Source organism: Corvus cornix, chromosome 21 (assembly GCF_000738735.6).
Source record: "Corvus cornix cornix isolate S_Up_H32 chromosome 21, ASM73873v5, whole genome shotgun sequence".
NCBI lineage: Eukaryota > Metazoa > Chordata > Aves > Passeriformes > Corvidae > Corvus > Corvus cornix.
This window is the reverse complement of record NC_046350.1, coordinates 6606320-6621746: the sequence shown is the minus strand read 5'-3', so window position 1 is coordinate 6621746 and position 15427 is coordinate 6606320. Positions and strand designations below refer to the sequence as shown.

Genomic DNA, 15427 nt, shown 5'->3' with positions numbered 1-15427 from the left:
AGCTGGATCTGGGGTCCAGTAGCCAAATACAAATATTTACCCAAAGCAGATGTGGGAGCTAAGAGGTGGGGGGTAGAAGCCCATCACTGGAAAGGAGGGAGACTTCAAAGATGTTCATGGTGGGCAAGTCTCCTCTCTTTGTCTGAAGGCTTTTTTCCTGGGGAAGCCACAATTGACACAGTAACAGTGTGTAATCTCAGATTAACTATGTCCCAGCAGCCCTCCCCCTGCTCCTTGTCCTCTCTGGCCCCCTTCCCATACGGAGCAGTGTGGTGCTGGAGGCTGGCCCGCAGTGGGGCTGGGTGTGAGGGCCATGCCAGACGCCCACTCGGCCTTTCCCACAGGTGCTGTGCCGTGCCACACTGCGAGTGAGCGGGCTCGGCTCTGGCACATTGTCAGGCAGGGAAGCAGAGCTGGGGGAGGGAAGAGTCCATCCTTAAGAGGACATGTCAAGTACAATTAGCGTTATCTGTCTAAATATGTACTGGGAACACAGAATACAAGAGGAGGCCTGGCTGGCTTTAATGGAGACATATGCAAGGTCATATTGCCTCATACAATCCCCCAATCTGATTTGGGGATTACACATTCTAAGTAAATTGGCGTTATTCCTCTTGCATCATTGATAAGCTGAGGCCAAAAGAAGAGGAGTAAAAAAAAAAAAACAATTAAAAACCCAAACCCAAGAAATGATCATGCACAGGGGTGAGGGAATGAAGGCAGCAAGGCAGAGAGTCACGGGCAGAGAGCTTGGGAAAGAGGGACAGAACAAAAGAGTGGGAGAGAAAAAACAGTGTGACAGAGTAGCAGAGAAAGCAGTGGAAAGAGCGAGGAAGAAAGGGAGAACAAAGGGAAGAAAAAGGTGGAAGAAGGGATGTCAGAAGGACCGAGGGTGCCAGGGTGGGAGAAGCACCTCAAGTCGGGGAGCTGTTACTCCAGCCGTGCCCCCAGCCTTTTTAGCATCAGGATTTGAGTGGGAAAAGAAGGAGCCAGGCTGGTAATGCACCTTCCTCACCCAAGGGGCTCCATTCTCCTGTCCATCCATCCATCTGGAATATCTCACCAGCTCCTTCCTGCTCTGGGTCCCAGCCAACACGTGGCATCTATCTTTGGCAGTGGCAGAGTGACAGGAGGAGGCCGTCCACATGCACAGAGCACCAGGGCCCTGCAACACAGGGGTGAGCCATGGCAGCAGCACAGAGACCCCTGAATCCCTCTCACTTTTGCCCTACAAGGGACCCAAGAGGGTCCCAGAAGGGCTGAGTGGTGGCACACACTGCTGCACCTGGAGAAGGGAGCATGTGGAGAGCCGGTGTGTGGCATGGACAGCTGGGGCTCCTGGATTCAACTATGGGCACACTGTGTTGTGACCTTGGGACAGTTTGTCATTCTACTGCCACCCTGGGCAGTTGTGAGAGCCGTTTTGGCAGGGCTGCGAAACACAGGTACAGGAATGGGCCAGGTGCCCTTGCCACTGTGCATGAAGCCACCCTGTGCTCATGGCCACCTCCGGGCTCTGGGAGAGGGAGGTCCCTGTCTGACTGCAGAGCAGTCCTCCCCCAGCCGTGAGCTCTCCTCCCACCCTGCCTGCACAGAATAACCCCCTCCAAAAGTCTCATGGCACGGCTTTTATGCTCTGTCACATTTTTGGAACATATGGTTTTAAATAATTCAATTTACTTTTCATGTGTTTTGCTGTGACTTTTTTTCCCCTGTCCCTTTTCTCCTTCCTCCTCACTCTCTGCATTCTCCTGGGTGGAAAATGCACAGATGAATGGATAAGAGGGTTCAGTGACATGTGACCCAGTCCTGCACCCCATCAGCTTGTGACCCACAAGGTGTGCAAGGGAAGCCTCAGCATTAGCCCACAGGTGAACCTCTGGGAAGAAGGGGTCAACAGAGGAAATTTGAAGATTGGGAAGGGAAAAATTTGACGTGGAGCAGAACGCAGCCTTAGATGCATGGACAAAGTATGGAGCAGACCAGCACAAGGTCTGTCTCTGGTACCTAGGGAGCAGGATTCAGGCCAGTAATAGCTGCTCTCTCTGTGAAATTATTCCCAACTCTTATTAGGAGCCTCTTGCACAGAGAAGTGCCGTGGGGTGCATGGCACCGTGGGGTACAGCCAGGAGCAGGAAAGCATTTTGTTCCCTTGTGGAGTGTGAATGTCCCGTGTTCTTACCCAGCTTTTATGAGTCTTGGCTCTTACTCAGGTGTGCCCTGTGTGTTAACTGGATCCTTTCTTTTCTCACTCCAGAATGAAGTGAATTTAGAGCTAAAATCGAGGCAAGAAACCAGGCCTTGAAATCTCCGAAAGGTAGGAGAGACTTCAGACTGCAATGGGTATGTCACTATGCCCTCCTGCGTTCTCTTTTCCTCTGTGCCTCTCTCACACTTATGGCCTGCTCACTGTGGCTGTGAATTAGAATCACTAGAATTTCTGGGGTTGGACTGTTGTTACTCATAAAGAGAGATGGAAACAGAAGAAGGTCCAGTGCAGACATGGCATATGTGTGTCCTAATCCTGTCTTCATCTTTGTACACCAGTTGTTCTGGGCACCTGGTTTTGTCACTGAGGGTTTTCCTCAATTATCTTCTCTGCTGCCTCTATCGTTACAGCTAAAAAAGCGTGTAAGGATTTTGGTGAAAGGGAACTGCTTTATCTTTATCCATGCGTGCTGGGAGAGATGGATGTAAGGTCCTTTCACTGAATAGGGTGCAGTCTCCATCTACTGTGAAGTTTTGCTGAGCTCAGTTCACATAATTCAGATGGTGATGTGCATGTTCTTCTCCTCTTCTGCAACATTTTTATCTATTCAGACTGCAGAACCATGGTGGTAGTGTGGAAGCAGCTCTGTGCCTCCAGCAGAACCCAGACTTTCCTGGGTTTTCCCTTTACCTAGACCCTCATGGTCTGTCTTAGAAGAAAGCTTCACAGACTCCTAGACATGGATGGTCACTTAGTCTATGCCTGGTAAGAGTTAGAGGTCTAGAGTCCAGGGAAATGGAAGATGATTTTGTCTCTTAAATGCCTTATCTCCATGTGCTGGATAAGACACTCCCTCTGCCACTTCAGATAACGGTTGCTGAGAAGTCCTTGCCACACTGAGGCAGTTCCTGCTGTCCCTGGCTTTTATTCCTGGCCCCAGGAGGACCATGAAGTTCCTTGTGTGTCACCTGAAGAGTTCCCACTCTCTCCCCATGTCTCTGCTCTGTACCCCCTGCATCACCAGATGCAGCTGGCCTCTTGCATTGCTCCCCTCCATCCCCAGGCACCAAGACAGGTCTGAGGGCAGGACAGGCCGTGGGGAGGGTGCAAAGTGCTCTGCCCTGTGAGACATTACTCAGAGGTGCCAGGAGCACTCACTGCAGTGTGTGCGCTTAAGAGCATCACTGCAGCAGTGGAGACCCTTGATGCCCAGTTTTGGGGAGCTTATGGACTGAGTCTGAGCAGCATCAGAGGGGCCCAGGCTGGCTGGGGTGGGAGGGGGCCCCAAGCTGGGCTTGGCAGTGTCAGAGGTGACCGGTGGAAGGCCAGTGTTATGTAAATACTGCTGCTGTAACATGGCAGGCCTGAATGGCCCTATGCGTCCATCCATCATTGCTGGGGAACAGAAGCCTCCCTGGGAGCATGGGGGGCCAGCAGTGTGGGGCATGCAGACACAGGCAGCATGTGCCCTACTCATAAACTGTTTGTTTTCTTTTTGTCTCTCTCGTTTCGGGGCACCCCACCGAGAGCAACTCTCCATTCTGTCCTTGCAACCTCTCCCCCAACCTTCCCCCCACCACTTCAGGCCTTCCTTTTCCTCCCTTCTTTCCCCGGCCCTTAAAAAAATGGAGGGGGAAAAAAGGGGGGAAAAAAAAGTCCCCCAGTTCACATTGCGGCTTCTTTCTCTGACTTCAAAGGCTCCTCATCATTGTTTGGGATCGGCAGGCAGTGGCCCTGAAAACGTGATCACAGCCGGGCACAGTGTAGGTCACCACTGAGCGCCATGCTCCAAGTGCTGAAAGGAACAGGCAGATTCTTCCCTTTTCATGCTTCACAACCCTGGTTACAGCGCTCTGCCTTGCCCGCGTGCTCCTCGCTGCATGGCTGTTCTTGCTCTTTTCTCCTCCTTTTCCTCCCACCCTCCCTCTCTCTGTTTCTCTCAGGTCCCTCATTTCTCCATTCGTTTGCTTTCATCCTGCCCTTCTCTGTGCCCAGCATCACACACTTTTCACACTTTCTTCTATTCTTTCCATTACTTTTCTTCCTCACTGTCTCCTGCCTGGCACTGCTGCCACTTCTCTCTGTTATATGAATCACTGTTTTATTTCTCCCTTTTCCCTCTTCTAAAGGTCAGGTTGGAGGTTGATTTCCTCATGCTCCCTGCTCCTGTTTAGTAGCAGCCTTCCTCTGACATTTGCCCACATTTCTGTCTTTGCCTGTGATATCTCACTCGCTGTGCCCAAAACTACGGCAGTTCTTTAATTTCTGGATTAGTCCTAGAAAGCTGACAGCCCTCCCTGCAAAGGTGTGAGCCAACTGCTTTCATGTGCAGTGGGTTTATCCCCCAAAATTTAGCATGGCCTCGCATGGGGAGACAGCACACAGTGCCTGCCAGCAGTGTCAGCTTCCAAACTTGTTCTTTGGCTTTGCTGGTTAACCTGAAGGAGTGAGTAGGTATGGTTCGTGTTGTAGATGGATTTGGAAAGCCAGGCTCTGATTTCATATATATCACAGGGAAACATTTCTATCTTGTAGGTCTAACGTGGAACATGACACTGATGGTAATGCTGAGGGCAGAGTTAGGCAGGGATAAGGCAGAGGAAAACAGGCCCAATGGTTTGAACGGGCATCCCAGAACACTTCCTCAGTGGACTTCAATGAGGGAACAACACTTTGTTGTGCTGAAGCTTGGGCACGTTTGGCAGCACAGTGAGCCACAGCCAGATGGCAACTCCCTGCCTGCAGAACATCTCCCATCAATATCTGGAGCGTCATTTTGCAGCAGGGGAATAGCCCAGGACTCTGTGCCCCTCCAGCACCCATCCAAGGAACAGCCACCCTCTCTCCACCCCAGAAGCAGAGATCATGATGCTTGTGCCTCTGGTGATTTGTGAGGTTGTTTTAATGCCGAGGAGCCCACCAGGACTTGTCTCTTGCTAAATAGGCATATTAAGGGACATTGCAGCAGGGGTTATAGAGTAATAATTTGTTCTAATGAGCTGGTGTCACGTTCTCCCTGGCTGAGCTGTGCCCGAGCAGGAGCTGTGGTAGGAAGGGGCTGCGCTCACTGACCTGTCAGCCCAGGTTAATGAAGTACTGCTCCACTTGGGGGTCAGAGAGCAGGAGTTCAGCCAGTCAGCAGCGGCTCGGGGGGCCAGAGGGGAAGGATGGGGCTCTTCCCTGAGCTGAATGCCCGGGGGAAGGCCTGTGCCATGCTGGACGGAGCAGCAGGATGTACGCTATGGCACTGGGATCTCCGTGCTGTGATGGTGGCTTGAGTGCCACAGCCTCCTCATTAAACCATCTGCAGGCAGGGATGAAACCACTACAGCTGGGCACTGGCTGAGGCTTGTCCTCTGGCCTTGCAGGAGAGCCCAGGGTGACACACGTGGAAGGAGGCTGGAAAAGTGAGAGCACTTACGTTACAGATGCTTGCAGGCACGAGGGGATAGGTGCAGGGAAGTGGCCAGTGGTGATGACCAGTGTCTACCTAGGAAGTCTGCAGAGATGGTGCTCATCCTTATCTTTATGCACAGTGTTATGAACAGCCTGAAGTTCTCTTTGTCCTTCCTGTTCCCTCTTTCTCCTCCCTTTATGCTCCCCCACGGCTTGCTGAGATCCTTTGCCTTGCAAATCTAATCAGTTTCTTCCATGCCTTCTGAGTACCTGGGCAGGAAGGACACCGGAACTTTTGCCAGTCCCCCAGCGACCACCCTTAGGGAGCAGGTTGGTGGCAGGACAGCCTGGGCAGCTGTAGTTTGAGCAGGACTCCACATTCTGCAGGAGAAGCCATGAACAGGGAGTCCTGGCCCAGCTGCTGCCTTGGGGACCCATGGCCTGCCTCGTATCTGTGAATGACACTACCCCATCCGTGCTAGAGGAGGATGGTGCCCTTGGCCACACCAGCACCCTGAGGTCTACAGCACAAGTCCTGTATACTGTCTTCCTCCTTCTCCTCCTCCCACTCTTTGCTCCCCCCCTGCTTCTCTTTGCTTTTCCCTGTCTCCATCTTTCTCTCCCTTTCATCTACTCAAAAGGCTTTACTCTACTTCCTTGTCACCCTAATTGATTGCATTAACCTTTCAGCGTATTGGATTTCCCCAGCACCGTGCAGAGAGCACTGTGCAATATGCTTATAATCCGGGCTGTAATGGACAGGGAGCAGTCAACGAGCCCCTGCTCCAACAGGTTCTGCTGACAACTTCTTCTCAGGGAGGGGGAGAGGAGTGAACCGGTGGGACCTGGGGCATGGCTGTCCTGCAGCCCATGCAGACCCAGCCTCAGTGCTCCCCCCTGAGCAGGCTTGTGTTAGCTTGTGAGAGTGGAGTCCTTGGAAAAGGATCCAGCTTGGGAAGCAGGGAGAAGATGTTGTATTTGACCTATTACTTGTAATTTTTCCTAGTGTTTGAGCACAATTCTTCCTTATCTGCTTGGTCTACAGTTTTCTTCCATCTGTTCAATACTAAATTAATGTACACTTTACATTTAGGCACTTGTTGCTAGTGGCAGGATGAGAAGACAGTATCATGGAATCTTCCTGTTTTCACATCATGCTTGCCTCTTCCTTTAGGATGAGGATACAAGGGAGATGGACATTTTTCCTCAGATTTCAAAGAAAAACATAGGAATATTGTGTTGATGAGAAAGACAGCATCAGGATGCAGAGAGATCAGGAGACAGAAGCCCTCAGTTATATCTCAGGCTTGGCCTTGGATAAATCCTCTCACACCTCATTTTCACCCAGGATGTCGGAGGTGTTCTTTCAGTGCTGCAGTCTGCAGGAGGGTTGGGGAAGATGCAGGGCAGTTATTGCTGCTCACTGAGCAAGGGATGAGAAAGTGGCTGCAGACAGGCAGTGAAGCTACACGGCCAAGTGTAACTACTCACACTGCCTGCGAGGCAGGAAATAAACCCACAAGGTCAGTGGCAGGAGCATGTGAAGCTGTGAAAGGCCTGGCAGACTGCTGGTGGCCAGGGCAGAGCCAAGAGATGCTTTGGCATCCTTTCTTTTAAAGGACTGGAGTGATGGATCTGCCATAGTCTCCTGGCCGTGGTGCCCCCTTTAAAGCCTCCTCGCCATAACCTCAGTTCAGCACAATGCTTTGAGCACTGGGTTGAGTTTTCCTTAAGCCAAAATTATTTAAGCAAATATTTAGGAGTTTCGTTTGACATGGACCATAGGATGAGACGTAGACTCTTGTGAGACCCTTTTGTAGGTCTCCTTTTCAAACAGCATTTAGCACAAGGTGGTTCTTCATTTATGGTTACAGCTCACAGTGTAAAAAACAGCAATAGTGGAAGGGTTGCTGGTAACTTCATAGATCTTTAGTTCAAGTTACTTCATCTTGTTAAAAGCAGTTACTCTGTCTCTTCAGAAGGTGCCTACTCTCCCCAGGGGATGGCCTTTAGAAACTTTGGAAGTACCTGAGCACACCACAGGGCTGTACCGTGCAACCTAAAGGTAAATCCCCAGTTTTTCCAGGAAGGAACATGAAATGACAGGAGTCAGAGGGAGGAAAAACTTTATTCCAGGTGATCATTCCAAAAAGTGGAAGGCTCCTTACAAGCCAGGAGGTAGTTAGGGAAGGGACTTTATTTTTAGGTTAAATAGAGAAGAACTAGGAGCAGGAAGCAAAGGATGAGAAATTTAAAAGAAGCTAGAGAGAAAGCGTGAGGGAGAGCAGCACCTCCTAAATGGAAGGGTAAACAGGCACTCCGAGGCATTAACTTAATTGATTGTTCTGCAACAGGCTGAACGCTGTGTTACTCTGTCACCGTGGCAACAACCCAAAAAAATTGTCAGCCTGTTTGGATGAAGTGAAGCGAAACGTTCTCTAATTTGCGGTGATCCGGGTGTTTGTTTTCCTTCCAAAGGGGCGGGGGGCTCTATTGATCTATTGTTTGCACAGAGTTTTTTTTTCATGGTGATATGGGGAAAGCAGGAGCCGGGGCAGGTGAGGCAGCAGGGGTGTCTCTGCTGTCTTTCCACAAATCTGCCAGGCCATGTGAAGCCAGCAGAGGCTCCAGTGGTAGGAACCATCCCAAAGAAGCTGGAGGACAGGGGAAAGTGTTTGTGTGTGAAGAACTTGTGCCAAAAGCATTTGGCTGTGATAAACTTGTGCCAGGGCTACTGCTTTGGTCCATCCTGTTCTCATCCCTTTGGGCCCTTGCCGTTCACAGAATCATAGAATCACAGAATGATGGAATATCCTGAGTTGGAAGGGATCCATATGGGATCATCAAATCCAGCTCCTGGCTCTGCCCAGGACAACCCCAAAAGTCACACCAGTTCCGTCTGTATTGCAGTCTCTGGTGTTAGGTGGAGTCAGCAACAACTGCCTCAGGGACAAGAGCAGCTCTGTCCCCCTACCAGCACCCTTTCTACATCCATGCTATTCTGTTCCATGTTACGTGTGCAGACCTGTGTCTATGCTTGTGAGAACATATCATTACACACTTGGGGGAGATACAGGAATCGTGTTTATCCTTATCCCCACATCTGTGGGGACATAACAAAGTCCCTGCTTTGAGCTCTTTGTTACAGCAGAGATGAAATCCCTGGGCCAAAGGAGGAGGGATTTTGTCTCCTGGGATATGGGGTCAATCTGCTCCAAGAGGCTGTGTGGGACGGGAGACAGGGATGGACACAGTGGGATGGGTGACTTGCTGCAGGCACAGCTTGGGGCAGAGCCAGGGGAGCCACACAGATGGGAAGAGGTATCATAAGTTGTGCAGCGACTTGTGCACCTTGTCAGCAGCGTCTGGCCCTGCACAGCCCTGGGGGCCAAGGAGGAGCTCCTGGGGATGCCACTCGCTGTCAGCACATGCTTGGTTTCAGAGTGAAATGGCGCTGCAGCACTTGCTTCACCTGGGGATTGTTCAGGCAGAATGGGAAAGCGCAGGGGACTGGGGAGCAAGCCCACATGGCCAGGGGTGAGCAGCAAGGCCTTGTGCCAAAGATACGATGCCAGGAGACAGAGGCTGTGGCAGGGGAGGGGAGAGCTGGCAAAAAGGTGCCTTACAGGTCTGCAGTAGGGGGAACAGACAGCAATGGCCCAGAGCCAGTGGGAGGGTGAGTGGCAGAGGTGGCTCTGGGCCAGCAAAGGAGAGTAGAGTTTCCTCATGACAGGGGATCAGTAGGAGGGACAGGCTTGACCTTCCTTGTGCTTGGCCCTGCAGGGAGGTTTCATCCTCAAGTTTGGGGTTTTCTGCACTCTCGCGGTGTTGGGACACCCTGGGGGCAATCCCATGTTACCCATACAGGCTGATCATCCTTGTTACTCCTCGGCAGTGCCCCAGCCTATGCACAGCTAGTCCAGCTGCTGCACAAGGGCACAAGATTTCAGGGAGAGCTGTAGAGTATGTTGGTGTCAACTGCTGGAGAGCGTTGCTTTGTGGGGTATGCAGGGGCAAAACCCCACAGTATATTCCTGTGCTCTTCTCGCCTCCCTCCCTGCTCCTTTCTCTGTTGTCTTAGGGAGTTTTCCTCCTCTGTACTGGTTTTGCTTTATCACCTTTTCCCCCTTCTCTCTCTCTTCCCCTGTCCTCTATTTCATTCTTTCCATCCAGTTTTTACCTCTTCTGCTCTGTTCCTCTTTTTCACAGTGTAGATGTGGGTTGGGGATAAGTGACTGTGGCTGGTGGGTGAACAGTGTTCTGAGGCACCGTGTCCTGCTAGGGCACCTGCCCCCGTGCTCCTGGTGGGTGTGTGTGGGTGGGGTACCACGGGCATGGGAGAGAGGAGTGCTGCATGTCTCCTGGGAGAAAGCTGAGCTGCCAGTGAAAGTTTGGTGGTTATCAATGTCAGGAGAAGCTAAATAACCCTGTAACTGGTATGAAGGTGAATTCACGGTCTAGTGAGCACTGAAAATAGGAAAGGGCTCTGAGACAGGCAGAGTGTGGAGAGCAGAATACAGCTCGCCCATGGCTCAGGGAGTGGTGTGTTGCTGGAGCAGTGCGAGGACATGTGCTGATGCCATCCAGATCATCAGCCATGGCAAACCGCCTTCTGGGGGACTGGGCAGGACAGGGAGGGTGCTCAGGACTGCAAGTTTGGAGACAAATGAGACGTGTACACATTGACATGGCAAGAACACCCTCAGAGAATGTCTGTGGGCAGCCACATCTGACTGCACAGCCCTGTAGACATATGTGGGCAAGTGCCACTGCGTGTACACACGGTGCCACAAGGCCATGCATGTCCATGTGCACAGACGTGCAGACAGCCGTACCCACGCAGGCAGGTACACACCTCTGTGTGTTGTCCTGCGTGGAGGTGCTTCCACAGCTCCGTAAACGTGGGGTCACAGGTGCACCCAAGCTGCCAGTGCAGTGCTCTGCCACCTGTGTCAGCTCGCAGTCACGCCAAACTCCTTTTTGCTGTAACTACACTCCAGTCAAGCAGCACAGACGGATTTATCCCAGCATATCTTGGATGTCTGTGCAGTTGCCTGCTGTGAGCAGGAGAAGACATGCGGGAAATCTATTTTCCTTCCAGCTGGGAGAGGCTGATGCCTTGGAGAACCAGAAGATATGCAGAGAGGAAACCCCCTTCAGCTCTTCACCTGGAGCTGGTAATCTCCTTGCACCAAATCCCTGGAACAGGGGAATTGCATTTTAAGCTCAGCCAGTGGTGATTTAGTGTTAGACATTTGCAAAAGAGACTTTGATTAATTCGTAGTAAAATCAAGTAGCACTTGGGTGCCAGCACCACATTCCAGGGTGAGACAGCGACCAAGGTGCGCGCTGGGCAGGCTGCCAGGTGCCTGAGCAATCCCCGCGGAGGTGGCAGCGCCATCCAACCCACAGCCTCTCCCTGCTTGGGCTTCTTAATTATTAATTTATTTTTCTCCCTTCCTTGGCAAAAAAATACTATTTGGTAACGACCTCAAATTGCAAAATGCTGATGATTTGGAGAATGTGTCACAGAAGCTCCAGGGTGATAAAGGGGAGACCAATCCCAGCCAACAATCCGGCTCAGCCAGTTTGCCTATTTATTAAAGAAAAAGCCCAGATCATTAACTTTTTTGTTGTTGTTCTGTTTGCGGGCAACTCCCTGCTGGCAACTTTCGGGTGCCCAGTAAATTAAACCAAGTATCGGCCTGGTTCAGGGCAACCTGAGCTTCTATTTAGAGCTGTGAGAAAACTGGCTTCGTTTATGTTAGCACGTGAATAAACCCTTTAGGGTACCACGCAAACGTGCTCTCTGGCATAAAAGCAGCGTTGGAAAATCCTTACTCTTGCTGCCTCGTGGAGGGTCAGGTATTGTAACTGGAGAGCTGAGCTTCCGTTCTCCTCCCACTACTTGTTCGCACAGTTAATTGCCCCTCGACACCTCCATGCTGGTCCCCAGAGAAGCAGGGCTGGAAGAGAGCATCTGTAGGCACAGGCTTTGTTGGTTTCCCCATTTGCCTGCTTGGTTTAGTTGTTGAATAAAGAACAGTTTAGGGATGGGCTTGCCTGCCTGGTGTCTCTGTGAACTCTGAGAGTCCCCTGTGCTATCAGGGAAGGGTGATTACGTCCCCCTCCTCTGGAACATCCCACGTGTTTGCTGAAGTAGTGCTTCAAGCTAAATCAGTTTGCTGAGGGCTCCAGCTTCCCTTAATTCAGTGTCAGGACCGGGCTTGCATGGCCATTATTCAAGAAGTTTTATCAGAAGCACAAAGCTAGCATCTGCCCTCCTGCTTCCCTCTGGGCATCACCAGCTCTCCTGCCCTGCCTTTGGCACACAGAGACTCAAGGGACTGCCTCACCGAGCCCATCTGCAGGCAAAACTCGTTCCAGCTCCTAGAGAGTCTCGGCTGTTTTACTAGCTGCGGGAGCACGGTGGCTTGTCACTAGTGCCTGGCACAGCAGCTCAGAAAACCTGCCGCAACCGAGGAGCTCGTGAGGGAAAAGGGAGCAAAGACACTACTCAGATGGCTAGCCTCTCCCCTCTTCCAAGCCAGCTTGCTGAGCTAGGGCTGGACTTTAGGTTTTAATCTCAGCTGATATCCACACACTTTCTCTCAGAGGTAGCCACCTTCTTCCCTAGGCCTGGCTCATGTCCCGCCACACTCATTTCTCTGGTGAAGCTTGCCCAGACCCGTGTTCACGTGGGTGATGATGGGAGGAGAAGGGTATTTTTCAAGGTTTCTGCTGGGTTTTTTTCTTCTGAAATATAAGGATGTGCAATTTTTTTAGTTTCAATTTAGCATTGGAGAATTTTATAATTTAGTAATTAAAATCTCTGATAGGCTTTAGAAATTGCAGCTAATTGAATTTAATGGGAAGATGATTTTCAATTTTATTTGATTACCCGGACCCCTGGCATTGGTATTTATGGGAAAAAAATGGGAAATGTGCTGTGTGGGCTAAGATGGCATAATTGAATTAGGGCTAATCGGATTTCTTCGTCATGAATTTCACTATAATTTTCCTATAATTTTCCATTAGATATCTAGTTTACAAATATTCACAAAGAAATGAAGCTCTTTCGGAATGGAGATTGCTGGCTAACAGGATTACAGGGACGATAGCTCGGCACTGCCAGCCCGGGCTCCTTCAGTAATGCAATCGCTGCGTCTGCCTCACACTTAGCGCCCGCCGCTGCTCCCCGCACCCTCCGGCCCTCTGCCAGGGCTCCCGGGGGCCGCGCCTCCGCCGGGGCTGTGCAGCCTCTGCACGGCGGTGCCCAGATGCCACCGGCGGCACACGGGCTCCGGTGCCCAAGCACCAGGGGCCTCCCGCCGGCGCTGCGCCTGCGTCCCCGCCTCGCTCGGAGCCACTCGCATGCGGTGCTGGCACATCGCCTGTGTCAGCAGCGTGGAAGCTCGGGCAGCCCAGGCAGGGCCAGCCCACGCGGGTGCACGCGCAGCGCATCTCGGGCAGCTCTCGGAACGCAGCCACCACCAGCTCGCGTACGAGGGGACGCTTTGCCTTCCCTCCCTGTGCTGTGGTGAGGATCCTGCTGTCACATTCCGGAGGAGGAAGAGCAGTCAGTCCTCACTGTGTGCAGTCCTGGGTCTGCTGCCCATTTCTTACCTCCTCCATCATCTCCCCTCATTGTCACTTCTAATGAATTGAGTGACTGCTCCATTGGGGACACTCCCTGACAGTGCTCTGTAGCTGCCTCAGTGCCCCACTTCTGCCTGTGATGGGGCAGGTAGAGCAGAGCAGACAGTGTGCCAGGTTCCCTCTGCCTTCCCTCCTTTCTCCTCTTGCCCCTGCCCAAGCCACACCAAATCCAGAGTGAATTTATGTAGACCAGCCCTACTCCACAGCGTCAGTCCTGTAAAATCCAGCCTGTCTCTTGACCTGCCCCATCTCTGTTACTTGCTCAGCTGCATGTTGGGAGCCTTTACCAATGTGCCCGGCCCATGTCAGGACAGAGCTGCTGGGGGAGTCGTCATTGCCCTGTAGAGTAAGTAGGGTAGCAACTCCTCGCTACCCAGTGCCCCTTGACGTCTCCGTGGCATCAGGCCTTCCACATGTGTCCAGAGCAGGATAGTCTCTGCTAAAATATCCATGACAATCCAGCCCTGTACTGGGTGCCCAGGTGGGCACGCCAGTGTGCTGCAGGACCATGCACAGGGCTTCCCACATCTGTGCATTTACATGTGACTCTGTGTGTGTGCACATGGCTTGTGCTCACATTTTCGTTTGCATCCAAGTGTGTCTCTGCAGGAACGCAGACTGGCTTGCACATCCTCTAGACAGAAGTCACCGTTTCGTTTTGCGCTTGCCCCGTGCTCTGTAGGAATAGGTCTTGCCCAGACTGGGACCCATCCTTGGGCAGCAGTTTCCCATCCCAGCTGCCTGCCTTGCCAAGCCTGGGCTCAGGGGCTTTGTGGGGTTCAGGGTGGTATTTGCTGGTTTTGCAGGCAAAGCACCTGCTTTTCAGTGCCAGGTACCTTCCCTGTTGGACCTGATGCCTGGGTACGACTATGCCCTTACCTCCTCACCCCAAAATCCCCAGGCTGCACTTTTAATTGCTGCAGTAAATTGTAACTAATTGTTAGTGCATTTAAACCCCTGCCACTCCTTCCCCCCAAGTCTTCCTGGGCCCCTGTGGAGCACATGCCGTGTACCTTCAGTGCTGTATGGCCCGTTCCCAGTACAGTCATTCCCTCTGGGCAGTGGTCAAGAGGTGAGCGGCACTGGCTTCCAGCAGATGCTGGAAGCTGTGGAGTGCCCGGAAAAGCAGTAGCCACATGGTGGGGAGCTGGTGTCAAACACTTTGAGTAAGGCCCAGGAACAGTAAATGGCAGAAGCACTCCCAGCAGAGCCCTCCCCAGCACACTGAGACTTAGCACAGCTGCTTTGGCAGTGGCTTCTGGGAGCCATGTGCCAATAATGTGCTTGAAACTGAATTGAGAAGGAAGGAGGGAAAGAGAAGGAAAGGGAAAGAAAGCATGGATTGTCTGCTCCTGCCGCCCAGGCCCCGAGGCCTTTGGGCACCTCCCTTGACGAAACAGAAATCAAACAAAATTACAGAAATAGGGCAAGAGCATTTGCCTAATAGACTCCCCAAGCAGGAGCAGGAGGAGGGGCACAGCACTGCCAGATCTCCAACCTGCAATCTGAGAGCCAGCACCCTGATCCCACATGAATCCAGAGCACGGTCCCAGGCCCCCAGGCCAGCTCCAGCTAAGGAGGGAGAAACTGCCAAGAAAATGGGCTAAGCATAAAAAACAAAGGTAGAAGAGACACAAAAAGGGGGATGTCCCACATCTCAGTGTGACTCACCCTCTGCTCAGCCCTGGCACACTGTCTGTGGGGAAAGCATTAAACTGTAATAATAATAAATTAATCATCCTTCCCCCTCCCATTGCACTTTTCATCTGAGGAGCTCTGAGCACCTGGCAAACATTAATTACCAAGAGCTTCTGATGCCCCTGGGAGGGTGGAAAGGGACACAGACAGATCTCTTCACCTGCCACAGAAGGGCAGACGTGGCTGGAGCGGATGGGGCAGCTCTCACCACGGCACAGAAGCACAGTTCAGAGCAGGGTGAGGGGTGCTGCCTTCCCTCGAGTGCTCCTGGAGAGCAGGGGGTCCGGGAGCCTCTTCACAGCAGGGAACGGTCAGAGGCAGCTTTTCCTCAGAGTGGATCCATACCCTGGAAGGATAGGGGAAGGAAGGGAGATGCTACCCTCATGGGGGCACAGGAGCAGAAAGCTTCAGAGCCCTTGAGAGAGGAAAGAACCAACTTTCCTTGGGTAAGAGGCAAAGGAGGGA

The 15427-nt window shown here is 52.0% G+C and overlaps 1 protein-coding gene across 4 annotated transcripts in view; it reads left to right on the top strand.

Annotated features, from left to right (window-relative positions):
* The window catches only part of CASZ1 (castor zinc finger 1), a 198772-nt gene that overhangs the window by 90945 nt on the left and 92400 nt on the right, over positions 1-15427 (top strand). For 2 of the 4 annotated variants that reach the window (XM_039564079.1, XM_039564076.1), the window contains exon 3: positions 2258-2343. The exons of the other annotated variants lie outside the window; for them this stretch is intronic. In XM_039564079.1, coding sequence (XP_039420013.1) covers positions 2340-2343 — 4 coding nt within the window. In that variant the 5' untranslated portion in view covers positions 2258-2339. The remainder of the gene's footprint in view (positions 1-2257; positions 2344-15427) is intronic. 4 annotated transcript variants of the gene reach the window in all.